This window comes from Grammomys surdaster, unplaced genomic scaffold (assembly GCF_004785775.1).
Source record: "Grammomys surdaster isolate TR1022 unplaced genomic scaffold, NIH_TR_1.0 125216, whole genome shotgun sequence".
In the NCBI taxonomy this organism is placed as follows: domain Eukaryota; kingdom Metazoa; phylum Chordata; class Mammalia; order Rodentia; family Muridae; genus Grammomys; species Grammomys surdaster.
Window position 1 is genome coordinate 624,071 of NW_021620106.1, and position 27,210 is coordinate 651,280.

The 27,210-nt window shown below is 41.4% G+C and overlaps 1 protein-coding gene across 4 annotated transcripts in view; it reads right to left on the reverse strand.

The window, feature by feature from the left end:
* Map4 (microtubule associated protein 4) overlaps positions 1-27,210 on the reverse strand; it is a 146,575-nt gene that overhangs the window by 29,421 nt on the left and 89,944 nt on the right. For all 4 annotated transcript variants that reach the window (XM_028785366.1, XM_028785365.1, XM_028785364.1 and 1 more), the window contains exons 4-8: positions 21,162-21,284; positions 20,170-20,283; positions 16,705-16,839; positions 13,776-14,900; positions 12,655-12,768 (exon numbers count right to left, since the gene is read on the reverse strand). In XM_028785366.1, coding sequence (XP_028641199.1) covers positions 12,655-12,768; positions 13,776-14,900; positions 16,705-16,839; positions 20,170-20,283; positions 21,162-21,284 — 1,611 coding nt within the window. The remainder of the gene's footprint in view (positions 1-12,654; positions 12,769-13,775; positions 14,901-16,704; positions 16,840-20,169; positions 20,284-21,161; positions 21,285-27,210) is intronic.

Here is a 27,210-nt window from a genome sequence, read left to right on the forward strand (position 1 = left end):
GGATGTCAAGGCAGGTGGCCAGCCTAAGAAATATACTAAGACCCTACCTCAACTCAAAGAAAGAAAAATAGACCCATCTATCTTTGGTTTGAGAACAAATGTGCCAGATATGCAGCCCTGCTGAAATCCCTGTGCGTCCTTTAAATGCAAGTCTGGTACTCTTGAGTTCTGTGGTGGTTCCTGTACATCTCTGGATTACCAAGTCATAGAACTCAGATCCTCGTGAAGTTTTTTAAACATGGGGTTCTAGTGGCCAGGATGTTCAGCAGGTCTCTTGCCTCACAATAGTGAGGTAGTGGTATGTCTGAAAACAGTGAGTGCCATCAGATGTCTAAAGCAAGCACGCCCACAGAAACGAGTGACACAGAAACTTGCTCCTGAGAGTCAAATTATTTTGACCTAGGCTTCTCCCCACTAGTAAAGGAAAAAAAAAACAAAAAAAAGACAAAGTAACTACCATCACACACAAGACATGCCATTTAAGACTTACATTCAATGTTTAGAAAAGAGAGAGAAAAAAAAAGCTAACTTTCAAAATCTAACTTCCTAAAAGAAATTATCCCATTCGCTGAATCCATTCTAAAATACTCTATAAAAACCATACTGCAAGGACATGGAATGTACACATAGGGTGCTGTCGCAGCTCCTGTAACCTTATCCCCTCATTTTACAGATGGGTCCAAAATAATATAACAATAATAATAATAACAACAACAACAAGAACAATAATGAAGTGTTCTTCCCGGGATCATAAGGTGAGAATAGAATGGGAAAGCTGAGACCTTTCTATACTAGTGAATAAGAGTTCACCTTATTTACTGGATGATACACTCTTTGAAAAAAGTCCCAACTCTGGTGCTGCTGTCAAACCCAGGGTCCTGAATCTGCTAGGCAAACATTCTTCGATTTAGCCAACTCCCCAGCCCAACTCTTCTTTTAAAAAAAAGGAAAAACAAATGTGTGTGCACGAATGCATACAGGTATATCTGGAGGACAGAGAACAGTCCTGAGTGCCATTCTCAGGAATATCATATCATCTACCTCTTTTTCTTTTCTTTTTTTTTTTTTTTCAATTTTATGTATGATTGCTCTGTTGCATATATACCAACATGCCAGAAGAGGGCATCAGATCCTGTTATAGATGTTCATAAACCACCATGTGGTTGCTGGGAATTGAACTCAGGACCTCTGGAAGAATAGCCAGTGTTCTAAACTGCTGAGCCTTCTCTCTAACTCCATCTACCTCTTTTGAGATGGGCTCTCACTGGTTTGGAAGGTCACAAGTTATATTAGGGTGAACAGAGTTCCAAGGATCTCTCTGCTTCTACCTCCTTAGCATTGAGATTACAAGTACAATCCACTTGGCCATGGGTTCTGGGGATCAAATACAGTCCTTCAGGCATACAAGACAAACACTGAGTTAGCTGTTTCCCTAGTTCTTCCTTTTAAGATCTACTTTATCCCACTGTCCATTCCCCACACTACCCCTTTAGACAAGGTCTTCTGCATAGTCCTGTCTGATTTGCAACTTACTATATAGACCAGGCTGGCCTAGAAATCATTGGCCTACCTCTGCCTCCTAATATTAGGATTAAAAGTGTGTGCCACTATACCTGACCAATTTATTTACTTTTGAAATAGGGTATTACTGTGCAGCCTATATTGGCTTGTAACTCAGCATCTTCCCACTTCAAGCCTTCCAAGGGCTGGGGTTATCCATATTCACCAACATGCTCAGTACTGCCTCTCCATTTTAATGTTTCCTTAATTAGCAAAGAAAAATGGTTTATTATTTATTTGAGACAGGGACTCATAAGCATAGATGACCTCAAACATACTAATCCATCAGAGTTTGTCAGACCTCTTTCCAGATTTATAAACCATACAGTAATCTTTCTTTTATTTATATGTCTCTCCCGATAGCTAAAAGGAAGGAAGGAAGGAAGGAAGGAAGGAAGGAAGGAAGGAAGGAAAGAAAGAAGGGGCCCTGTCGATACCCACGCCAAGGGTGACCAGCATAGAGGTAGATAAACAATAAAACAGTCTCTTATAAAAGTACTACAGAGGCAGAAACAGGCAGACTTTGAGTCAAAGCCAGACTAGGTCTACATAGTGAGTTCCAGGACAGCCAGGACTGTTGTGAGACCCTGTCTCAAAACAACAACAACAAATAATGTTAGTGGAAGGATAGGTTTCCCTCAGCAACATTTCTGTATCATTTAATCTGATTCCCTATCACTTTAGCAGCCTTCAGTAACTTCCAAGAGCTTTTTTATTCTTTTCTCAACACTGGGATTTTAATGAGGGGCCTCACACCCAGGGCTGTATTACTCAGCCCCAGTCCCAGTCCAAGAACAAGCAATGTGGAATGTCATTTGGTCATAGGGTTTGAGGCTCTATTTTATTCAGGTTAAGTCTGTAAGAGTACATGGATTCCTGTGTCTGGTCACAAAGTAGTTTTTAATGTCATGAAAGGTTCCAAGGGGTCTGGTATCGTCAGATGTACTGGCAGATGTTTCTTGTTTTCTGTGCCTGGGGTTGGTATTTAACCTGTTCAGAGCCTTGTGATTTTTATGCTACATGGTTGGTTTCTTTGCATTCTCATTAGTTACCAAGGCAACACTATATTCCAGATTGACCAACTGTTCTGTTACCGTCTCCAGGAAACCATCCTAATAAATTATCATTACAAAGAAAGTCAGTAATTCTAATTACCATGACTGATGTTACCCCTTACTAATATAAACTGAAGGTTAAAAAGTTATAATCTGTTTTCTTATTTAGATATATTAATAGTTACACAAATCTACATTCAAAACCAAATCAAAAACATATTTTACTGAATTTTAAGAACATATCTTAGTACATGTTCAACTCAAGAACATCATGACTCTCCCTGATTAACATTCAAAAGCTGGAAAGAGAACAGACTGAATGAAAAGACTGAAGTTAGTAGTCTGATTCATGTAAACTCAAAGCATTAAAATGAAGGGCATGAAAATTCTACCAACAAGCATAATGTTCTTTTTTTTTTAAGCAAAGTTCTGACTTTTCCTTGGATTCTAACCAAAGAAGGAAGTGACCCAACTAAACCCTAACACAAACAAAACCCCACCCACCAATTGTTTCCGGATCCCTTGTCTATGGAGGCACACAGGACTCCCTAGAGTCTTTAGCAGTTTATCTTCTTTTCCCCAATCTTAACTCAAAAGGCATCAGAGATTTCACTGGTTCCTCAATGATTTATCTGCCAATGACATCATAACATCTGCCATCACCTCAAATATGCTATGCAACTGCCCGCCACTATGCCATCACACAAGCCCTCCAATGCTTTGATTAGGAAGGTCTTGGTAACACTTCCTGGCCATTTAGACCCGAACCCTTCTTGCTCTTCTATGGACACTCAGTCTCTTTTGCTTCATCTCCACAGCACATGGCTCATACTTACGTCCACTACTTGCAAAGCAGCAGGCAGTGTTCATTTGTGTGCAAACTTATATAAATGACCCCACTGCTAAAGAGTTCAAAGAACTTGCCCACAGATGAGATGATCTTCCTTCCATGGATATGTCACAGGGAAAAACAGGAAAGTCCCATTTACTTTCACATTTACAATCATGAAATTCAGAAGTTTATCTTTACCATATTTCTTGAATCATCTAATGCTCTGTCAGCCAGAGAACAAAGGCTCTGGTGAGAGAAATGTGAAGAAACTCCTTAACCAGGGTAGTTCCTTGAAGGAGCATGTATAGATTATGTGAAGTCCAGGCTTCTAGCTTCAACACGGCATGGGAAAAAATACTAGGGTCCTTTGTTTCATTTTGTTTGTTTTTTTCGAAACAGGGTTTCTCTGTGTAGCCCAGGCTGTCCTGGAACTCACTCTGTAGATCAGGCTGGCCTCGAACTCAGAAATCCACCTGCCTTTGCCTCCCAAGTGCTGGGATTAAAGGTGTGCACCACCACCGCCCGGCACTAGGGTCCTTTGTAAGGAGACATATAAATATGAAACTTTATTTCAGGGTTGGAATACTTACATGTGAGGCTATGTGATTAACCACACCTAAAATCTAGTCACCCACCAGGCAATGCAAGATAACATATTTGTAAACATATTTAGACGGCCTCTTTCAAACAAGGTGATGGCACTATCAGCCAAGTAGGATTATTTGAGGTTTGAGAATTAAAAGGAGTGCCCCACAAAACAGATTTTAATAACTGGTAGTTGTAAATCCCACTAAGGGCAGGCAGGAAGGCAGCCTCAGAAGACTGACATGGGTGCTTATCAAGCTTGGAGATAGTAGCAACTCCTCTTCTGAGATTACAAATGCTTTAAAAAAAAAAAAACACGCTGAGCATATTTTATTTATGTACAAGGGCTTTGAAACTGTTAAGACTTCTGGGTTTATAAATTACTTCAAGTTTCACACCAAGACATTTTCTTACCATAAACTGACATTCCCAGCTGCTGGCAAATAGTTGATGAGCTCTAGCACACTGAAATGAAAGAAATGAAGCCAGAGAGGAAGGAGAACAAGCTCCATTATGGAAAGGAAGGGCTTGTCTACAGAGTCCCCCACTGTCCCACGTCCCTATGGGTGTGGTCACTCAGCTCTACCTGATTTCCAGGGAAATAGCTAAAAAGAAGTCTATCCATATATAACCCACATGAAATACCCTTTCAAACTTGTGCTTCCACTTGCAAAAAAAGGGAGGTACCTTATGAAGACCTTTTTTTTTGACATGCTGAGATCAGGCTTCCTCATGCACCTTCATAAATGTTTTCCTCATCCTTCCTGGTTAGAACAATGTGCATCATACGTAAAGAAACCTGCTAAAGTATTCCCCAACTCGAAAGCAGCATAAAAATGTCAAGAGAACAGAATACTGAAAAAATATTTTACTTCCCCATTTCCAAAGAGGCTAAGGTTAACTGAAGGCAATTCATTCTTAATTTTAAAAATACGTAAAACTATACGCTAGATACTAAGAAGAATACAGCAGTAAATCAAACATAAACTTAGTGTAGTGTAGAAAATACCAGACAGAATCAAACCCTTAGAATTTAGTCCTAAACTAAACTAGAAGTATGCTGGGCACGGTTGCATGCTCCTTTAATGCCAGAATGCAAGGGAGGCAGTCAGATCTCTGTGAGTTTCAGGTAAGCCAAGGATATACGGAATGACTCAAAACAAGCAAGCAAAACCAACAAAAAATATATACTAATTGTTATCTATTTATGAGGAAATAGCTACAACAAAGAACCAAATAACACTTCTGATGAAAAAAGACTTGGGCGCTGGAGAGATGGCTCAGGGGTCAGGAGCTGGCTGTTCTTTCAGAGGTCAATTCCCAGCAACCCCAGCAACCGCATGGTGGCTCACAAGCATCTGTAATGGGACCCAATGCCCCCATTTGTTGTGTATGAGGACAGCTACAATGTACCCATACATAAAATAAATAAATCTTTAAAAAGACAGAATCAGGCCGGGCAGTGGTGGGGCACGCCTTTAATCCTAGCACTTGGGAGGCAGAGGCAGGCGGATATCTGAGTTTGAGGCCAGCCTGGTCTACAGAGTGTGTTCCAGGACAACCTGGGCTACACAGAGAAACTTTGTCTCGAAAAACCAAAAAAAAAAAAAAAAACCACCACCACCAACAACAAAAAAACAGACTCGGAATTTAGCTCATCTATACCCATGTATAAACTTGAGAGGGTCCTGTAAAAGAGTATCTTTGTATATATGTTGAGGGAGGGATGAGACAGACACATATGTCTTCTATCTATGGGTACCAAATAGATATCATTATATATACCATATATATATATTATACCATATATCATATATGGTAAGCATCAATTTTATTCATTGGGTTTGTGTGCATGTGTATGCTACAGCATTTATATGGAGGATAGGACAACCTGCAGGAGGAGTCCATTTTCTCCTATAAGTCCACTACCATGCAGCAGTGAAAATCAAATTCAGGCCATCTGTCTTCAGCAGCAAGCACCTTTATCTACTAAGCTATCATATCATCCAGCACTATAAGATTGAAATCCATGTGCAACAACACCATTTGACTACAAGACAGGTAAGGATTAGTAATCTTCAATAAGTGTAAAGGTAAATTTACTAAGGCCAAATCTACCAGTCATAGACAAAACATCAGAGCATATATGGCATGGTGGATAATGCCTGTAATCCCAGTATTACAGAGACAGAGGCCGTCTACTCACTGAGAGTTTTAGGCCTCCCAGTGTTGGAAGCAGAAGTCCTTATGTCCAAAGAACACCAAAGAAACCAGGATTGTTAAACACACAGGACTGCTCTTTCAAAGGGAAGGATTTTAATTTTTCCATCCAGAAAGCTGGGAATTGGAGGTGATTAACAGATCTACATTACCTGTTAGGCTAGGTTTTTTCAAGTTTTCAGAACCAGAGGTGGCTAGTAATCTAAATGATACTTACATTACCCATATAGCCTCGAGCTCCCCCAAGCTCCCATAACCATGACCCTTACAGTATCTGTGTAGCCAGAGGCTCCCTCAAGCTCCCACAGTCTAATAGACCAAATGACCTTCATGTTATCTATATGACTGAAACAGGCCAAATCCTCCTTATGCTCTTAAGCTAAAATACAGGCAGCCTATCTCTCTAAAATCTATGTTCGTGCAAGAAAAGAAAACACCTTGAGTTGAGTTCCTTGTGCATCAGGGATTATATTACACCAGGAAAATTTATTTTTTCAAATTGTACTGTGTTTAAATATGCTCACAAAAAATTACCTGGCAAAGTTTCATCCAGTCTAAGTCAAACTGAACAAAGTTTTGACTCTCACCCCTCGAAGTTCATTTCCCTGCCTGACATCCCCTACCCCATCCCAGATTACTGTAGTAATACCTGCCTAAAACATGAATATAACTACATATTGTATTTAAAACAAAGATTTGTATCTGTAAGCATGGCATGTCTCATACAGTATAGGAAATTCACGTCACTATTCTTAAGCATAAATAACTTCTTTGGAAGGACATTTTAAGACTGTTAAGAGTCAGTTTTACCTAGAAAGAGAAAAATTTAAATTGTTTAATGGAAGAAAAAGATACCATGCCTATTCCTTTATACCTTGTTAAAGTAATAACTTTCAGGGAGCTAGAGTAATGACCACACTCATAATGTAAAATAATAAAACTAAAAAAAAATTAAAATTTTTCATGACTATTTTTTTGGAGGGTGGGGGTGGAAAGGGTCTCATGTATCCCAGACTGGCCTTGAACTCCTGATCCTCCTACCTTCATCTCCCAAATGCTGGAATTATAGGTGTGAACTAGAAGCTCACCTCAATATAAAACCTGTTAACCAAAAGTATCTGCTGATCTAGAGGCAGAATTTAGAGAAGCGGCGATAAATTTTACTCAGTCCTCATTACAGTCCCCTTATGTCATGTCTCCCACGTCCTCTGCGAGGAGATTCCCTGATGTACAGACACTGAATGGGGGCTCGCCTGGCAGGGTCCAGAGAGCTCTGCAGGTTCTGACTAAGAACAAACAAACCTGCTTTCTAGAATTCTTTGCAAATACTCAACATTTATTTGGAAATCCTGATGAATGTCTTACAAAATTTACCTGTTACCTTTTAAATCACTGGTAAAACTAAAGAATATGGTAGAATTCTGGAATGCTTTCTACACGCTAGTCTATTTAATTCTCCACATTGTTAATAGAGGAGCTGAGAAGAAAAAAGCAGAAAGATGAAAATAGCATTTGCATCCTTTCCTCACACCACAAGTATCCAATCACAGTGCTTACTCATGCACTGCACCAGCTTTCCCCACAAGGACAAGTCCACCCCATGCAGAACACAACCCCATGATGAAGCCGTGGCTGATGGGCTGCTTGGCCCAAAACAATCAGTGTTTTTGTTGTGTTTAAATTTCTCAAATTAGTAGCTGGATCATGCAAACTTGTTAAGAAAGAACCATTTGTTGGCTCCAAAAATCTTCAAATGCAAGGAATTATCTTGAGTGTTTGTTTCAGGTAAGGCATGGCTAGATATGTACTGCAGGGGGTGGGGGAGCAAACACATGATTAATCTCGAAATCTTTTTTTTTTTTCTTTTTTTTCGAGACAGGGTTTCTCTGTGTAATTCTGGCTGTCCTGGAACTCACTCTGTAGACCAGGCTAGCCTCGAACTCAGAAATCCACCTGCCTCTGCCTCCCAAGTGCTGGGATTAAAGGCGTGCGCCACCACCACCTGGCTAATCTCTAAATGTTAAGAGAAATTCATCTTAAATTCAGTTCAACTTTCCCAAAGGGGGAAAATCAGGAGAAATTTTACCACCGTAAGCAAAGTTCATGAATTATTTAATGAACACAGGCTATACCCCAAACTCTACAACTACTGATAATGGCTGTAAGCAGCAAAACTGATCAAACCAGTCTAGCCTACCTGGTACCTTGAGACATTACCTCCCACCTACTAGGAACATGAAGTCTGTACCTATCAATGCTAGTCAGGGGATGATAAGATGAAGGCACACACTTTCATTTCATCTGAAAACAGTTTGGATATTTGCTCCCACTAGCTCAAGCTATTAATATACTATAAATAAACAAACACAAAACATAAAGCCAAGTTTCATACACTCAGCCAGACTATATTTTTTCTGCTGCAAATATTTACACCAAATAATGACTGATATTTTCTCTAAACTTTACACATAGGAATGAGAGGATTGCAATGTTTTCTCCTCACCCCCACAACTTTCAATAAAACTCAAGATTCAGTTCTGCATTAAAAAAGACATGCAACCAAGTCGTCAGTCTCAAGCTGAACACAGGGCATGCATGCCTTGGCTAAAAAGAATACATATAGCACGCGAAGGTTTCATGCCAACAGACTAAGGATCAACAAGGATGGTTAGACTCTAAATGGAACCAAGGCACAAGCGATTTGTTTTTTTGATGCTGACTCTTAAGCCACATGAAAACACACTTCCCCATGGCAGGGTCATACCACTGGACTTCAGCAGCTTGGATCTCTCTCTCTCCTGACTTGCAGACTTTGACAGATGTGGAGTAAGTCCTCGAGACTTGGTGGGTCTCATGTAGCCTTTCACTGGCTCTACCATTCTGCCTTTATCTTCCTTCTTCCTTTCAGCCAGCACCTTTAGTTCTGACACTCCTGTCATCTTCTCAGGAGCTTCGACCCCGTTACCTTTGAACTCTGGGACTTGAGAATCCTTGTAAGCAGTCACCACTACTTTACTTTCCCCCTTAACACTGTCACATGAGAAATCAGACTGGAGTTCTGTTGTTAACGTGGAAATGCATTCCAATTTTGTGACTTCACATAACAGACTAGTTTCTTTTAACTTATCCTTTTCTGGAGGCAAAAGAGTGATATCTACCTTTTTATCCAAACTCTCAGGGCCCTTGGAATCTCTATCTTTCTCATTTTGGTCGTCAGACAAACAGGATTTCTGTACTTTCTGTGTAAGAGGGTCAGGGTTTACAACTGGGGCAGAGTCTTTCTCAGTTCTCATCTCTTCCTTCACCAGAGACACTGGCAAATCACCACTATCTGCATGTGTGTCTAGGACTCTGACCTCTTCTGGAAGGTTCTGGCTTTCTGTGAGCACACTAGGAAGGAAGTGTCCTTTAGCTGGTTCTGTGGCATGCTGTGCTGAGTGCTCAGAGGACCCATGGTGCCCTGACTCAGGTTCCCCTATCACATGGCTTTTAACAGTTATCCCTACTCCATTTTCCCTGTAATCAGCAAGGCCCCCTTTATTCTTAAGAGAGTGATCTCCAAAACTGCTAAGCTTCTCTGGGGGATCTGTAGAAGTCCCAGCAACTCCTTCTGTACTAGTGGAGGGCACAGCAGCAGTGGGAGCCTTGGGCTTTTCTTGACCTGAGACTCCATCTTTGCTACACATATCTTGTGCAGATAATTTGAAATTATTATCTTGCTCACTTTTTCTGGAATTGTCTGGGAAGGAATTACCTTCCTTTCCTACTTCAAGTGTAGGTAAGGACAGCATGTCACAGGCTGCTGATCCCATAGCCTCAAGAGGAGCTGACTTACTCACCAGCCCCAACGGTCCTGTCTCAGAGGTAAATGTAAGATTTCTATTTTCATCCACATATCCCATTCCCTCAATTCTGCACTCTCCTGTGGCTTTCATGGAGTTTGTTGTATCTGTCTTAATCTCCAAAGTGGACTTCTCAGGACAACTGTTCTTAACCCTTTTGTATTTCCCATCATTACTCCTTTTGTTAGGTTTTCCCTGCACTGCAGCCTGTCCCTTGGCTGTATATGTCTTGTTTTCCTCAGTCCCTACTGAGGGAACAAATCCTGCCCCCCATATTGGGTCTTGGGAGCTCACATCTGTCACCTTGGCAGCTGGATCAGTGGTAACAGCAGAACTTTGGACTGAGTTTGTTTTATTCCCCACAAGACCCCTAAGTTGAACAGAATTAGACTCCACTTTCTTACTCTCCATGTCAGCAAATGCCTCTGTGGCTCTACATGATGCAAGTGAGAACAAAGGAGCGTGTATTTTAGAGGAAATCTGCCTGAGCTCATGGTTTTTATGGGCAACATCACCACCATCACTCTGCTTCTCTACACAAGGTGGGCTGACGGTTTCCTCCTTGCCCTCCATTCTGCCAGGCTGTACAGGGTAATTATTTTTAAACTTTTTGTTCCTACTTTCATTGCCTCTCTTTTTAGACTTTTCAGAAATCCAGGGAGTTGACTCATGATCTATCCAAGGACACTTCCCTTCCTTGCTCTGGTTACTGATGCCCATATTTTTAACCTCAGCTCTTCTTTCTGTCTTAGCATCCAAAGTCTGAGTCAAACTTATCCCACTTTCCAAAGGAATTAATGGCTGCATGGTGCCTCCTACACCACCAGTCAGCTCTTCAGCCGCGCTTAGGACCGCCCTGGTGAGGTCAGTAACAGCCCCTGGCTGCTCTGAAGACTCCAGGCAGAGCCCTCCTCTAGGATCCTTAATACTCACTACTCCAGTTTCAGGGACTAGCTCACTTGGCAAAGGCACAGATCTCCCCTCTTTGTCACTGTTCAGAAGGAATGGCACCTCGGTTTTGGCTCCTGACTTCCCTGAGCCTGCTCTGACTTTCCCAGGACCCCTTCCCTTCCTGCTTTTGCCATCACCTGTCATTTTCTTAAACAGCTCACACTCTGGCCCAGGAGCTAGAATTAACTCTTGGTCTTTCAGTTCCTTACAAGGAAGCAGGTTGGTTCCTTGTCTTTGCTCAGGGAAGGTGTCTGGTCTCAGTTCTTTACTGCCCCCGACTGCATCAGGAGACACCTGCAGTGCAGTTGCTCCACTTCCACCACTCTCCTCCTTCAGACCATCTTCTAGTGGATGGTTTGCTGCTGAAGGGAGGGTCAGACTTGACAGCACTTTCTCTGTTGTAGGTTTTGGAACTCGATTCATAATCTCTTGGCCCAATAAAGGGGAACAAACCCCTGGCGGAGCTGTCACTTTGTGTGGAGCATTGTCAACTGGGGTTCCTTTCAAACTAGATGGAGTCACTGCCCTGCTTGTATCTACTAAAGGCTTCGGGTGTGATATGGCTGGGGATTTCTCTTCCTCTTGCTGTGGCAAGTTCTTATCTTGGCTCTCTGATAGTGGGCTTTTATCTCTGTGGTCGTCTTCTACTCTCGGCTTAAGCTGAGCTTTTATCACGGTTTCTGGAGGCTGTTCTAGACATGAAGTAACCCCTGGACTCTCTGCACAGTCATGCTTCAAGACTTCTCTGGATACAGATCCACATTCTGTGTGCACAATAGTAGACTGGCTGGGGCCCACGCCTGACTTCAGGGGTCCATGAGCAACAGGATGACCTTGACGCTCATCTGAGTAACCGTCATCCCAAGGTCCCCCAGCTCGGGACTGAGGATATCTTTTTTGCTTTGGTTTCTTCTTCTTTTTCTTTATCATCATTGGCATGCTCTCCAGATCCCTGGCTTCCCTGCCATGATCTCTCTGGGGTAGGAACTCAGCATGAATACCTTTTCTTTGGTTCCCATGCTCACCAGAAGAAGATGAACCAGAGACCCAACCCAACTCAGAAAATGGGCAGGGGCCCAGCCTGGGATCAAGAATCTTCCATGGAGGAGAACCTTCCAGCAGCTCAGGAGGGACCCTGGCAGGCTTAGACCGGGCTGACCTTCGGTCACTGGGTCTGCAATCGTTACCTTGTGAGGAGGGGAAACCTGTAATACATGAACTTGGCTAAAATTCTAAACAGCAATTTCCTTATCATCTCTATAAAGAAAGTTTAGTGATCCGTTTAAGTAATTCACACTATTCATTCATATAAACCTTTTCTTTAAGCACTTCTCAGTCTTAGCTGGGTTAAGATCAAAGATCATCATCACAAGTCAAACCTTTTTCCAGAAAAAAATAAGACATTTAAAATCTTCACTTTAAAATAATTCAACAGAACAGTAAACATTTAAGAAACTCACTTTCTGCCTAAAGAAATGGAATATACTGAAGAAAAAAAAAAAGATCTTTATAAACAGTACTGTTAATAATGACCACCACACAAGCAGCAACTAAATAATGTCCTACCATCATCCCATCACTCCTGACTTTTAACACTCCAAGCACTCACCTGAGCACAGCTCAGAAGGCTGGCTGTCAGATGCTTCCTTCTGCTCTAATTTCTCTAACGGAGAACCTTCATCTATTGGTAAGGTAGACTTTTGGTCTGCAGATTTGACAGGTTCTAAAGGTAAAGGTAAAATTCATGTAAGTTTCAGAGAAATAATATTTCAGCTCATTTTTCATCTACCATAAATTGCAATGAGAATGTGTTTTGAAGAATTCTTCTGTAGTAAGTAAGGTACAGAAAATGGGAGGGGCAGTTAGAAGGTAGACAGGGTTGCCTGATTTGTCTTTTTTGTTTTGTTTTTATAATTAATTATTTTTGTTTTCTTTTGTTTCTAGACAGGGTATCTCTGTGTACCCCTGGTTGTCCTGGAACTCACTCTGTAGAACAGGCTGGCCTTGAACTCAGAGATCCACCTGCCTCTGCCTCCCAAGTGCTGAGATTAAAGGCATGTGCCACCACTGCCCAGCTTTAATTTTTATTTATATTGTGTGGAGGAGCAAGTGTGCCACAGACAACATGTGGAAATCACAGAACAAACAGTATGTCAGTTGGTTCTCTCCATTCACCATGTGGGTCCTGTGGACTGACTTAGGTTGTCAAGCTTAATGGCTGACGGCTTTCTAATGAGGCACCTTATTAACACTACTTTTACCTTTGTAGGTGAAACAAAAACCAAAAACCAAATGTTTCTGAAAGCAGGTAAGAATGATTAAATGGAAAGCAAGGTTTCACTAATGAATAACAGAGGAGAGAAGGATGGCTGGGAAGCAATATGCCTGAGTACCGGGAAGGGACTTGTTGCAAAGTGAGGAGAGGTTGGCTTTGCTTAGAAGACAGTTTAGCCATAAAAAAAAGGAAAAAGGCAGTGCATACAGACACAGTTGGTATGTAGAAGAGGTAATGATGGGTTGTGGGTCTTACTGGTTCACATGTCTGCAAGAGAAGTGAGGATGAACATAGAACGGGATGAGCCATCAGAGGAAGCAGAGGGTCAGAACGCTGACTAGGAGAAGCTTGAGTGGAACTGAAAAGCAGGGAGGCTATATTTTATTAGGAATGACAGCTGTCCTTTAGTCTATACCCTAGTACAAAGAACACTAAGAGAAACCAGAAGCCTGTACCTGCTGAGACTATCAAAGGAGGTACTGCCGACTGTCCCTTGTGCTGCACAGACTCTAACTGGGAGTCTTCACTTAGTTCTTGGGTCTGTACAGTTTCTTTAATTTGAACTGTTGCTACTTTTGTTTCCAAGGGTAGTGCAAGATCCGAGGCTGGAACCATGCTGCTGTCCAGAGTCACCTCTGTTCCTGAGTGGGGATCAGCACTCTTAGCCAGGGGAGCCTCTGGATCTACAGGCAGAGACATGTCCTTGATTGAGGCTAACTCTTCTTTGTTAAACTCAGTCACCTTTGTTTCTGAAAGTGTAACCACGTCCTTGCCCAGAGCCACTTCTGATAGTGAGAGTGGAGACATGTCTTTGACCATGCCCAATTTTGTTTCTGTGGGTGGAGCTGTCTCCTTGCTTATGGTCATTTCTGTTTCTGAAGATGGAGTCATATCTGTCACCAGGGGTCCCTCTGCTTCTAATGGGACTGTCACATCCTTTGTCGACGTCATTATGGGGTCTGAGGGCAGTACCACCTCCGTTGCCAGGATCCCCTCTGTTTCTGAGGACAAGACCATCTCCTGAGCCACAGGTTCTTCTGTAGAGGGCTCATCGTCCTTTGCCAGCGCCATTTCTCTTTCTGAGAGTGTAGCCATGACCTTGGCTGGGGCAAGCTGTGCTTCTTTGGGAAGTACTACATCCTCAGGTGGTGTCAAGTCCATTTTTATTGGAAGTGTTGTCTCTGTTTCTTTGAGGAATGTCATATCCTTGCCTGGGACCATTTCTTCTTCTGTAGGTGGTGCCATATCCTCAGTTGAAGATACATCTGGTTCTGTAGGCAATATATTTTTAACATGGGCTGCCTCTGTTCCTATGAGTAATTCCATGTCCTGGGCCAGGAACATATCTGATTCAGTGGATGGCTGTGTTACATTTGCCAATATTACATCTGGATTGGTGAGATCGTCGATGTCTTTAGCCAATGTTACTTCTGTGCCTGGGCCTGGTATTATGTCTATGGATGGAGATTCCTCTGTTTCTTTGGATGGCACCACATCAGTGGTCTGTTCTGCCATCATTTCCAGTGTTTTAGTTGGCAGCTGCTCTTTTACTGATTCCATTTCTACTGCCTTGGATAGCGCTAAGGAAAGTAAGTTTAAAAAAATTTAGGACCTAGGAGGGCTTGAGAGATTGCTCAGAGGTTTAGAGAATTTTATGTTTTTCTAGAAGATTTGGGCTCAATTCCCAGCACCCACATTGCAGCTCACAACTCTGTAACTTCAGTTCCAGGGGACCCAACACCCTCACACAGACATAAATTAGTCCACACAAAAAAAATTTTTTGTAAAGGGAAAAAAAATCATTAAAAAAAAATTAAGAAAAAAAAAAAAGAAAAAAATTTAAGACCTAGTATTATTCACTCATAACACTGCATTTAAAACTTTTTTTTTTTTTGGTTATTTGAGACAGGGTTTCTCTGTATAGCCCTGGCTGTCCTGGAACTCACTCTGTAGACCAGGCTGGCCTCGAACTCAGAAATCTGCCTGCCTCTGCCTCCCAAGTGCTGGGATTAAAGGCAAGCGCCACCACTGCCCAGCTTAAAATTTACTTTCTGAGCTTTCTGAGTTGGGTGTGGTAGCACAAGCCTTTAATCCTAGGACTCAGGAGCAAAGGCAGGCACATCTCTGTGAGTTCCATGCTTGGTGGTCTACAGTGTGATTTCCAAGATAGCCAGGGTTACACAGAGAAACTATCTCAAAAACAAACAAACAAAGAAAAACAAAAACAAAAAAAACCTTACTGGGGGGTCAGGATGATGGCTTAGCAAGGAAAGGCACTCTGCTGCTGAGCCTGATGGCCTGAGTTCAATCCCGAGGAGCTGCATGGTCAAGAGAAATGACTCCCAGAAGTCATCCTCTGACCTTCACATGCAGAAATAAAATGACAAAAAGATATTTAAAGTAAAAAGAAACATTCTGGGCTGGAGAGATGGCTCAGCAGTTAAGAACAGTGACTACTCTTCCTGAAGACTCGGGTTCTATTCCCAGCACCCACATGGTGGCTCACAACACCTGAAACTTAAGTTCCAAGGGATTTGATGCCATTTTCTGGCCTCTGTGGGCAACAAACATAAAAATAAACAAAATAGTCAAACCAGAAAAATGTAAACGTAATAAAAAAATTAAATAAATTGAAATCACTTTGTAATATTTGGCTTTTAATGAATATCAGTGTTTTGCTGTTTTGTTTTCTTGCTGATTTTTTAAAACAGGGTTTCTTTGTGTAGCTTTGGCTGTCCCAAAACAATAAACCAGGCTGGCCTGAAACTCACAGATATACCTGCTTCTGCTTCCGCAGTGCTGGTGAAGGTGAGAACTACCACTGCCCAGCGTGAATACAAACTTACAGAAAATGTCTGTCTTTGACAAACAACATTTTTAAAAAAATGAAACGATGCTAGAAAGACAACTTATTCCTCCCTGGCTTTTTGGTTGAGATCAAGTCCTCTAAGAACATAAGATGTGGAATTCACATAGCCAGGAGAGAAAAATATATGTAATAATAAAAGAACACAGATACATAATCAAGCTAGAAAGAAAACTAGCAACTAGCAGTCATTCTTCTAATAGATGTCATGAAAGGGGAAGCTGTGTCAGGCCTAGAATTCTGGCATTTTGCAGGAAGAATACCATAAGCCAATATCGGTTACTTTCGAGACAAAACATTCCAGTGTTTAAAAATCTGCCAAGCAAGACATGGTGGTACATGTCTCTTATCACAGCATTCAGGACACAGAAGCAGACAAGTCTGAAGCCAGCTTGATCCACATAGTAAGTTCAAAATACAAGGTAAGATTCTGTCTAAGAAAGATAAAAAGTCTGTTCATCTGCAATAATTACTGGTGCCATAAGCAATAACTAATGAAATAGTTTTCAATAACTTACCTGTTGCCGGCTGTAGGGTTTCTATAGTAACTCCTGGGGAAATGCAGGACTCTGAGTGTGGAGAGTTTGGGGCTCCCACAGACCCCTCCTGAGATACAACAGCCGTGGAAGCAAATGAGTCACATGGAACCATACCTAATATTGAAACACAGTTTTTAAATAAAGTCATCAATAGTCAGGGAAAAAGACATTTGAGAGTTTAAATCAGAGACATGTGTTGTCAAGAAGACACACCAAAGACTAATAAAAAAAAGACATTTGCCAGGTGGTGGTGGCCCACACCTTCAATCCCAGTACTTGGGAGGCACAGGGACGCAGATTTCTGTGAGCTGGAGGCCAACACGGTCTACAGAGCTAGCTGTAGGAGTACCAGAACTGTTACACAGAGAAACTACATCTTGGAAAACAAAGAACAGGGCTAGAGAGATGGCTCAGTGGTTAAGAGCACTGTTTGCTCTAATAGAGGTCCTGAGTTCAATTCCCAGCAACCACATGGTGGATCATACCCATCTGTAATGAGACCTGATGTGTCTGAAGACAGTGACAGTGTACTCACATACATAAAGTAAATCTAAAAAGAAAAAAAAAAGAAAAGAAAGAAAAAAGAAAAAGCAAAAAACCAACAAACAAAATGAGAGGCTTTATAGTAAGATATGCTACCATTTTCTGCTTAGGGTTTAATTGTTGGTTATTTAGTATATTTTTAATATATAGTATCACAATAAAGCCCTGGCTGTTCTAGAATACTTTATATAGATAAGGTCAGCCTAAAACTCAGTGATCTGCCTGCTTCTACCTTATGCCATGATTAAATGTGTGACCCAGCATATTATATCATCCTTTAATTTATAAGCACACACACATATGCGTGTGCCTAAGTATGCATGTGTATCTGTATTTGTACACAGGTACCTGCAGAGGTCAGAAGGAAAGCATTAGAGCCCTTGGAGCCACAGTAACTTGTGGTTATGAGCCTCCCCATGTTAGTGGGAGGTCCAACTCTGGCTTTTGCAAAACCAGCAAGTACTCTTAATACCTGAGCCACCTCTACAGCCAAGGATTGAAATAAATTGTTACCAGGCAGAATAGTAATATATCCCAGTAGTACCAGGAAGCAATGTTTATCGGTTACAGTCTACTGGAAGGTTTAGAATACTGAAGAGGGAGCATTTCAACACCAACATCAATGGAACTCAGTGGATAGCACATTATTCATTTATCTATAAAACAAGATTAGACACTGCCTTTATAAAAATGCCTATTATTAGCAAGTTGACAAAGATTATTATGCTCTTCTATGTCAGACACAATATGAGATTTAATATCAGATGGCCAAAGCCATTACAAATTATTAAGTTTCTTCTTTTTTTTTTTTAAAGTTTTATTTATTTATTATATATGAATACACTGTAGCTGTCTTCAGACACACCAGAGGACATCAGATTCCATTACAGATGGTTGTGAGCCACCATATAGTTGCTTGGAATTGAACTCAAGACCTCTGGAAGAGCAGTCAGTGCTCTTACCCATTGAGCCATCTCTCCAATCCCTTGACCCCCCCCTTTTTTTAAGGAGACAGAATCTCATGCTATGTTGTGTAGGTTAGCCTTAGAGCTCAGCTGATCCTCCTGTCATTAGCCCTACTCAGTACATGATACGACAGGCAAGACACACACCACCACATCCAGAAAGAGTACTGCAATTTAAAGGAGAAATAGGTACATCTCAAATAACAAAGGTATAATATGGGCTAGTTGCTTCGGAGATGGAAGGACTTTGAGGACTAGATTATCACAGAAGGTCTCATAGAGAAATCAGGAAAAGACAAGGAGGGCAGTCAATGTTAAAATTTAAGAGCACTCTTAGCAAAGAAAGCAAAGAGATACCAACAAGACAAAAGCTGCTAAGCTATAAGAGTAATCTTATTCAAGTAGAACTGGCATATCCTACAGGGCAAACAGGACCATATAAACCATGGGGAAATGACTTGAAAAATCAAATTAATTTAAAATTGCATAAAGAATGTCTTTTTAAGGGCTGGTGAGATGGCTCAGAGGTTAAGAGCACTGACTGCTCTTCCAGAGGTCATGAGTTCAAATCCCAGCAACCACATGGTGGCTCACAACCATCTGTAATGAGATCTGATGCCCTCTTGTGGGGTGTCTGAAGACAGCTACAGTGTACTTACATATAATAAATAAAAATTAAAAAAAAAAAAAAAAAAAAAGAATGTCTTTTTAAGATCTTCATCATGACGATGAGAACATAAATATTTAAGGATTCAAGTTAATCAGTAACAGCGGGATATTAAAAAATGAGCTACAAAAGACAACAGAAAGGTTGATTAGGAGACTAATGGAATGATCTAGATGTGAAGGGATGTAAATTAGAGGAAAGCAAAGAAGATATAAAAGAATCCAAGGCAGGTCCTACAAAAAAGCTGGTAGCACACACCTGCAACCCAAGCTACTAGTGAGGCTGCTTGAAGGATAATGAGTGTGAGCCTACTCTAGACAAAATAGCAAGATTCTAAAAATAAATGGAGTATCACTTCAGAGGAGAGGAGGAGAAAAGAGAGTGGTCAGAAAATACTCAGGACAACCCAACTGATAACTGCTGCTTACAATGGACCTGATACCATGCTATCTATTTAACCTAGTTTTATCATCACTACATTTCTAGAGTAGGAACTACTGCTGGCTCCATTGTATAGATTTAAAAGGTCAGTAGGGAGGGTTGTGTCAGCTCAGCCCAGGATGCAAGACAGTGACCTGGCTGTGAGTCACAAACAGACCCCCTGTGGCATCCATATAATCTCTGTACTTGGTAAGTAGAGGCAGGAGGAGTAAAAAAGGAATTCTTTACTACTATGAGGATATATGAGATACAACCTAGGATATATGAGAATAAAAACTGAAATGTAGGAAGTAATTTCTTCTAGACAATAAAAATTAAAATATGGGCAAAGAATCTGACCAAACTTTATAGGATTCAAAGTCTTAAAACTTCAAATGTAAATTCTCTAATTTGCTACTGGAGACCTTAGAAATCCTAACCCTTGCTATTTTTCTATTTCGTAATATATTTAAAGCTATCTCATAGGTTCATGAGATATGTGTATGTGTATATGTCTATATTATTACATATTGTATTAATTACATATATGTATAATATACATGCACATATGTGTGTATGTATGTGTGTGTACATACATATAAAATTCATGTTTCATAATTTTAAATTAGTTCAGATGTGATGGCCCCAATAACTGGGAGGGAAAGAAAAGAGAATTAGGAATTCAAGGCCATCCTTGGTTACACAGCTAAAGCTAGCCTAAGCAGATTTCTTATATAGAACTTACCTCAAAAAAATTGTATTTATCTCTTTATCATTTATTATATGGATCTCTATACATTAAATAAATGGTACATCTGACATAGTAAATCTAATAAAATGAAGCCATACCATAACTGTCTTCTAGAGGATTGTTTTGCTCTATAAATGCAGAAGCATTTGTGGGTCCACTGGAGACAAAGAGCAGACCCGCCAGACCATCATCACGGTGCATGGTAAAGGGATCTTGAAAGACAGAAGAACCAAAGACACACACACAGTGAATATAATTAGGAAGATAATTATCTCCTGTTTCCCATAAATGTTCATTTGTTACATTTGTATTGCCAATAGTAAATTAAATAAAATGACTACACATGATGAAGCAACAATAAATAGTCATTAATTCACTTGGTATAATAAAATATAATCCATAGTTCCCTTAAAATTTGATTATTTAAGAGAACAAGCAAACATAAAAGCTTCATGAAAAAGCACACCATATTCCACCTTAAGATTCTAAAAAGTACAGAGGAAACTAAAATTTCAATATGCTAATAGACATTTATTTAAGATATTAAAACAAACAGAAAATGGGGACTATGTGACGGACATATAAACACCTAAGTTAGATTTCTCAGAACCCACAAGAAAGTATGGTGGTACATGCTTGTAATTTCATGCTGGAGACACAGACACATCAGCACACAAAAATTAAAATTAAAATTAAACAATAAAATTATGTTGGGCATGAAGATTTGTGCTACACAATGAGATCCTATCTGAAAAGCTAAAAAAGTTTTTTTGATGTTTGTTTTTGTTTTTTCATATGGACATTTATGAAGAACACAGCATTTCAAATGCTCACTGAAATCAGTACGGTGCTTTAACTCCAGAGGTCTCCAGAGTTCCAGTCCAGGCCACTCAGGGCTACACAGTGAGATGCTATCTATCTTTGAAAAATAAAATGAAATCCTGGGACTAGAAGACAATTTTGAGAGTCAGTTCTCTGGCATACAATAAGTACCATTTCTACTGCAGCCATTTGTTTGGGTGGAAGTTACAGCCTTGTCACCTATTATCTCACAGGTCACATTTAGTTGTCACATACAGCCTGCACTTACCACCCTGGTTAGTATCTAACACTTGCTGGGGCTGGAAACAAAAGTTTGCATCTTCTGGCCAATTCTGGCTGTTCTCATAATCCTGATAGTTCACGTTCTCTGTGAGGATGTCAGTTGGAGACCCTTAAGATACAAACAAAATAAATTATAAGATACCACTGGTTTCCAATCTACTAGTATTTACAAATATTACTGATAGAACAATATAACACAGTCACATCTAATAAACACTTTTCAGACAGGGTTCTCCCTAGGTCCTGACTGGTCTCAGACTCGAGATTTCACTACCTCTGCCTCCTGGAAGGCTGAGATTAGCCATGTGGGCCACCAAGCCCAGTAAGGGGGGCATGAGGGAGGGTTTTTTTTTAAGCTAGAAGGAAATGGGAAGGTACCCCATGGTCAAGAATGAAAGATTCAGCATTAAGAAGGTAGCAAGCAAGACAGCTGAGTGGTAAAGTTACCTGCTAACAAACCTGATGGCCTAAGTTCCATTCCTGGGACCCACATGATGGAACTTCTGCAGGCTGCCAACTGACCTCCATATGTATACCACATTATGCACTTGCTCAGACAGACAGACAGACACACACACACACACACACACACACACACACACACACACGCAATTTATACAAACGAGCCAATTCTAAAACTGACCAACTAAAACAAGGCAATTATTGAATTTTAGCTTTCGGGCTAAACTCAAGTTTAGATTCAAAGCAAATTAAATTTATAATCACTTATGTTTTAAAAGCTATATATTCTATAATCCATACAGAAGGTTTTAAAAGAGGTATAACCACAACAATTTTGAAAGAAATAAGTGTAAGGGCTTACAGTGCCTGATTTCCAAAGTTAGTATAACTTATTAATAACTCCCTTTGATACTGAGCAGACATTTAAAGGCTTTACCTCTGGCTCCTGACAAAAAATAGGCACCAAGTATTGATATTCAGAGAAGAGATAGAAGAAAAAAAAATAAGACAAAAACTCCTGTTAAGAATCAACTGGCTAATACCAGCACTAAGGAGGCAAAGACAGGCGGATCTTGGTGAGTTTGAAAACAGCCTGGTTTCCTCTGAGTTGCAGGACAGTAAGAGCTAGAGAGTGAGACCTTGTCTCAAAAAGAGTCCATTGTGTTTCACTCATCAAAGACACCGATATAATAAAAGAGTTTAGGGAGACGGACTGAGACAAAGCTTCACTATGTAGCCTAGAGTGGGTGAGACATAGGTCCTGTATGTAGGCAGCATTGACTTTGGACTGTCTTCCTGCCCTGCTGTAATCACAAGTGTAGCTCACCATTCCAAGATGGCTGTTTTTTTTTTGTTGTTGTTGTTAATTTTTAAAAATGTGTGTATCTGCATGTGCACCACATATGTGTCTGGTTATAAGAGGGCATCTAGTTACGGAACTGTAGTCATGAAACAACATGTGGATTCTGGGAATACAAACCCAGAACTGCTGCCAAGAGCAACCGGACTCTTAACCCACTGAGCCATCCATCTCTACAGCCCTGAACAGTTTTCAACAAAGGACACAGAGACAACTGAACACTTGATTTACACTATCTATACAAGTTAACTCCATATAGATCAAGAAAGTGATCTGGGGAGATAGCTGGCTGGGTAAAGAACTTGGCATGCAAGCCTAGTGACCCAAGTTTGGATCCTCAGAACCACATCCAGAGCTACCAGAGAAATTAAGGCAGAGATTACTCTGACTCAAACAAGGTAAAAGGTGAAAGGTAAGGACTCATACCTGAGAGTGTCATCTGACCTCCACAGGTATGACTGCATGCCTGTGTATACATATAATGAGACACATGCAGACACATGCACACAGAACTTAGATCATAAATCTGATAAAGGATTTACACTCAAAAAAGTTAAAACCAACTATAATTTACTTATAACTCAATTTAATAATGGACACTTCAGGGTTGGAGAGATGGCTCAGCAGTTAAGAGCACTGTTCTTCCAGAGGTCCTGAGTTCAATTCCCAGCGACCACATGGTGGCTCACAACCATCTATCTATCAGGGATCTGATGCCCTCTTACAGTATGCAAGTATACATGCATTCATACATAAAATAAATCAGTGTTAAAAAAGAAAAAAAAAGAAAAGGATGGATATTTCAATAAAATGTATACAACAGATATTATTACAGGAGGAAATGCAGCTCATTATTATTTGCCCTTAGGGATATGCAAATTAAAATGGGAATAAGGAGTCACAATACTAAATATTAAAAAGTCAACTATCAGCTAGGGTATAACTAAATGGTATATAGCACTTCACTAGTAGACACAAGGCCCTGAGTTTAATCCCAAGTACTAGGGGGAAGAAGGGGATTAAAGACTGGAGAGATAGCTCAGTAGTTAAGAACAAGAGGATACAAATTTAGTTTCCAGTACCCATGCTGGGAGGCTCATGACCGCCTATAACTCGGAATATTTGATATTTAGGTCCTTTGTGGGCATCTGCACTCACATATAAACACTAACACTCAGGAGGCAGAGGTAGGCATATCTGTGTGAGTTCAAGAAAACCCTGGTCAAATTCCAGGCCATACAGAGCCACATAGTGAAAAATTCTATGATCACTAATGATGACAATACCAGAAGATTTTAATGATTTAGAAAACCTAGAAAATTCCTGTTAAGAATGTAAAATGGGCCAAGTGGTAGTGGTACATGCCTTTGATCACAACACTCTGGGAGGTAGAGGCAGGTAGATCTCTGAGAGGCCAGCCTGGTCTACAGAGTATGTTCTAGAACAGCCAGCCAAGGTTACAGAGAAACTCTGACTTGAAAATCAATCAAAAACAAAACAAAAGAAGAATGTAAATGGTAGAGGTAAATTTGGGAACACTTCATGGTTTCCTTTTGTTGATTTCAATGTTTGAACACATTTGAGTGTAAGAATGTAAGAATTTCAGGTCTCAGCTTGAACTTTAATTAAAAAATCCTTAAGTTTGAGTTTCAGTTTACACTCAAACATTAGCTGTCCCCCCACCCCCACCCCAGGCACATCCCAGGAGGAACACATTCCATAGACTCAAACACACATTCCAGGAAGAAGGGCCCAAGATAAGAGTTTATCAGGAAAATGAGCTCTCAATGCAGTACACCTGGGTAAACAGAAGCCACTTAAGCTAACCCTCATTGTTGTAAAGATAAGGTGAAAATTTGAGTTACTTAGAAACCAGTCCTGGGAACAGCTGTTTGAAATCCTCGATGGTTATTGTTTAAAAAGTAATTAACTGACTGTCCTTGTGAATTCTGTGAGAATGGTATATAAACTGCCCTTAGCTTTAGTTCGGGGTTCTTCTTGCCTGCACGCAAGAGAACCCCAGTGTGCTGGTTATTATCAACTTATCAATAAACCTCATGTTACTACAGGGAATGCCATCTGTGAGTGTTTCTGAGGGAGCACGTCCCCTGGTTTTGGATCTTTAAGTCCAACATTTGGAGCTCTCTCAGAACCCCTCGGCTCAGGGATCAGAGGTGTTTGCTCGAGGAGGTGTGTTTTCTGTTTTATGTCTGTGAAGAGACTGTGCCCATGGCAGGGGCAACTGTCTGTGTACTGTGTCTATGAAGTGTGTGTGTGCCTGTGGCAGGGGTGACTGTCTGTGTACTGGGCAAGAGAGAGCCACGGAGAGCAGTTTGTTTCAGATTACGAGTCCTGGGAGAGAATTTGTGGGTAGTGGAAGCTACGGGACAGACAAGGCCTTGTTGGTATGTCCCAGGCCACAGGACTCTGGAGGATGCTCCGGATTTCAGTTGTCTGGAAGATAGGGTCGAGAACGACCCCCTTCCCTCTTAAGGTGGTCTTTGGCCACCGCCTCCTGAGGCGGCATTTGGTACGCTCTCATGGCAGTGTGTCCGTGTCTAATTCTCTTTGTGTTGTTCATTGCTTGTGGTGTTACGCTGGACTGACTATTTTGACCATGAGACAGACACTTTCCACCCCATTATCTTTGACTCTTGACCACTGGACTAGAGCTCATAATTTATCAGTAGGAGTGAAGAAACAGAGATGGCAGACATTGTGTACCTCAGAATGGCCATCTTTTCAAATAGGAGGGCTACTGGAGGGATCCTTCTTTCTAGAGAAGGTTAGACAGGTTAAAGGAAGAATTTTTCAGAGGGGTCCTGGTGGGCATCCAGACCAGAAGACCAGATCCCCCAATATAACTGTCTGGGAAAACTTGGTTCTCTCCCCCTGCTGTGGGTCATCCGTTTGTTTCACTTTCAGGTCCACTGAAGACTGAGGTGTTTGCGTTAAAAGATGGTGATGAGGAGAAGAAAGCTCCACGTCCCATGAGAGAAAAAGATCCTACCCATCTCAGATGCTGACCATCGTTTATTAGCTCCTCCTCCCCCTTACGTACCAGCGCTCCCCACAACAGTGGCGCCAGGGGCCGTAGCCCCAGCAACGCAGGGGGACACAGCTCCAGTGGAACACTCAGCTCCCCTGGCAGAAGGGCGCAAGAGGGTCCAGCTGTTGGAACTCAGAGCAGGAAGGCGGTGACCTCTGAAATCACTATCTTGCCTCTGCAGGTCTATACCTCCCCCCAACCCCCACCCCTTGATCAGGGCAACCAGCTTTTCCCATATTGGCCCTTTTGGTCGACAGATCTCTATAACTGGAGGACTCATAATCCTTCTTTTTCTAAGGACCCTGAGGCTCTTATCGGCCTGATTGATTCCCTCCTCTTTTCACATCAGCCCACTTGAGATGATTGCCAGCAGCTCTTACAGATATTCTTTATTACTGAGGAAAGAGAGTGTATCCTCTTAGAAGCCAGGAAGAACGTCCCTGAGACAGAAGGAAGACCTACACTCCTTCCTCCAAAATGAGATAGATGCAGCCTTCCTACTGACCAGACCAGATTTGGATTTCAACATGGCAAATGGTAGGGAGCACTTGAAAGTCTATCGCCAATTTTTAATGGCAGGTCTCCAAGGGGCTGCATAGTGCCCCAATAATTTGGCCAAGGTAAGAAAAACAGTCCAAGGGCCTACCAAATCCCCTTCAGATTTCCTAGAACGACTGATCTAGGCATTTCGCCAGTTCACACCCTATGACCCAACATCTGATGAGCATAAAGCAACAGTGACAGTAGCCTTTATTGATCAATCTGCCAGTGATATTAAGAAAAAGCAGCAGAAGTTAGATTACAAGTCATTGAGAGATTTGGTGCAGGTAGCTGAAGGGGTGTTCTGTAACAGAGAGACCGAGGAAGAAAAAGAAGAGACAAAGCAGAAAGAGTGGGAAGCTAGGGAACTGAGAGGAAAGAGAAAAGACAGGAAAAGAACTTGACTAGAATTTTGGCCACAGTAGAGAAAATCGAGAGCCAGGCGAGAGAGTACCAGGCAACCGAAGGAGGCCTTTAGATAAGGATCAGTGCGCCTGTTGCAAAGAGAAAGGGCACTGGGCAAGAGATTGCCCAAAGAGAAGGGGAATGGGACCTAACGAGTCCAAGAGGAACCCCCACGCTACAAAATACTGCCTCTGGGTGAGGACAGCAACTAGGGAGGATGAAGCTCAGACCCCCTCCCTGAGGCCAGGGTAACGCTGAGAGTGGAAGGGAAGCTCATCTAGTTCTTGATGGACACTAGGGCTCAACATTCAGTCCTACTACAAACCATGGGCCAATTATCTGACAAGAGATCGTGGGTCCAGGGAGCTACTGGCAATAAGCAATATTCATGGACCACCTGAAGGATAGTGGACCTCCGCGTGGGCCAGGTGTCCCACTTGTTCTTAGTCATTCCAGAATGCCCCTATCCTCTCCTGGGCAGGGACCTGCTTACAAAGATTGGAGCCCAGATCCACTTCCTCCCAGAGAACCCCCAAGTAAAAGATAAACAAGGAAATATGGTACAAGAGTTGACTGTAAAACTCAAGGATGAATACTGCCTCTTTGATCACCCAAAATATAATCCCAGAGATATGGACTAGTGGCTAAATCAGTTCCCTCATGCATGGGCAGAAACTGTAGGCATGGGAAAGGCTAGGAACCAGCCAGCAGTCCATGTAG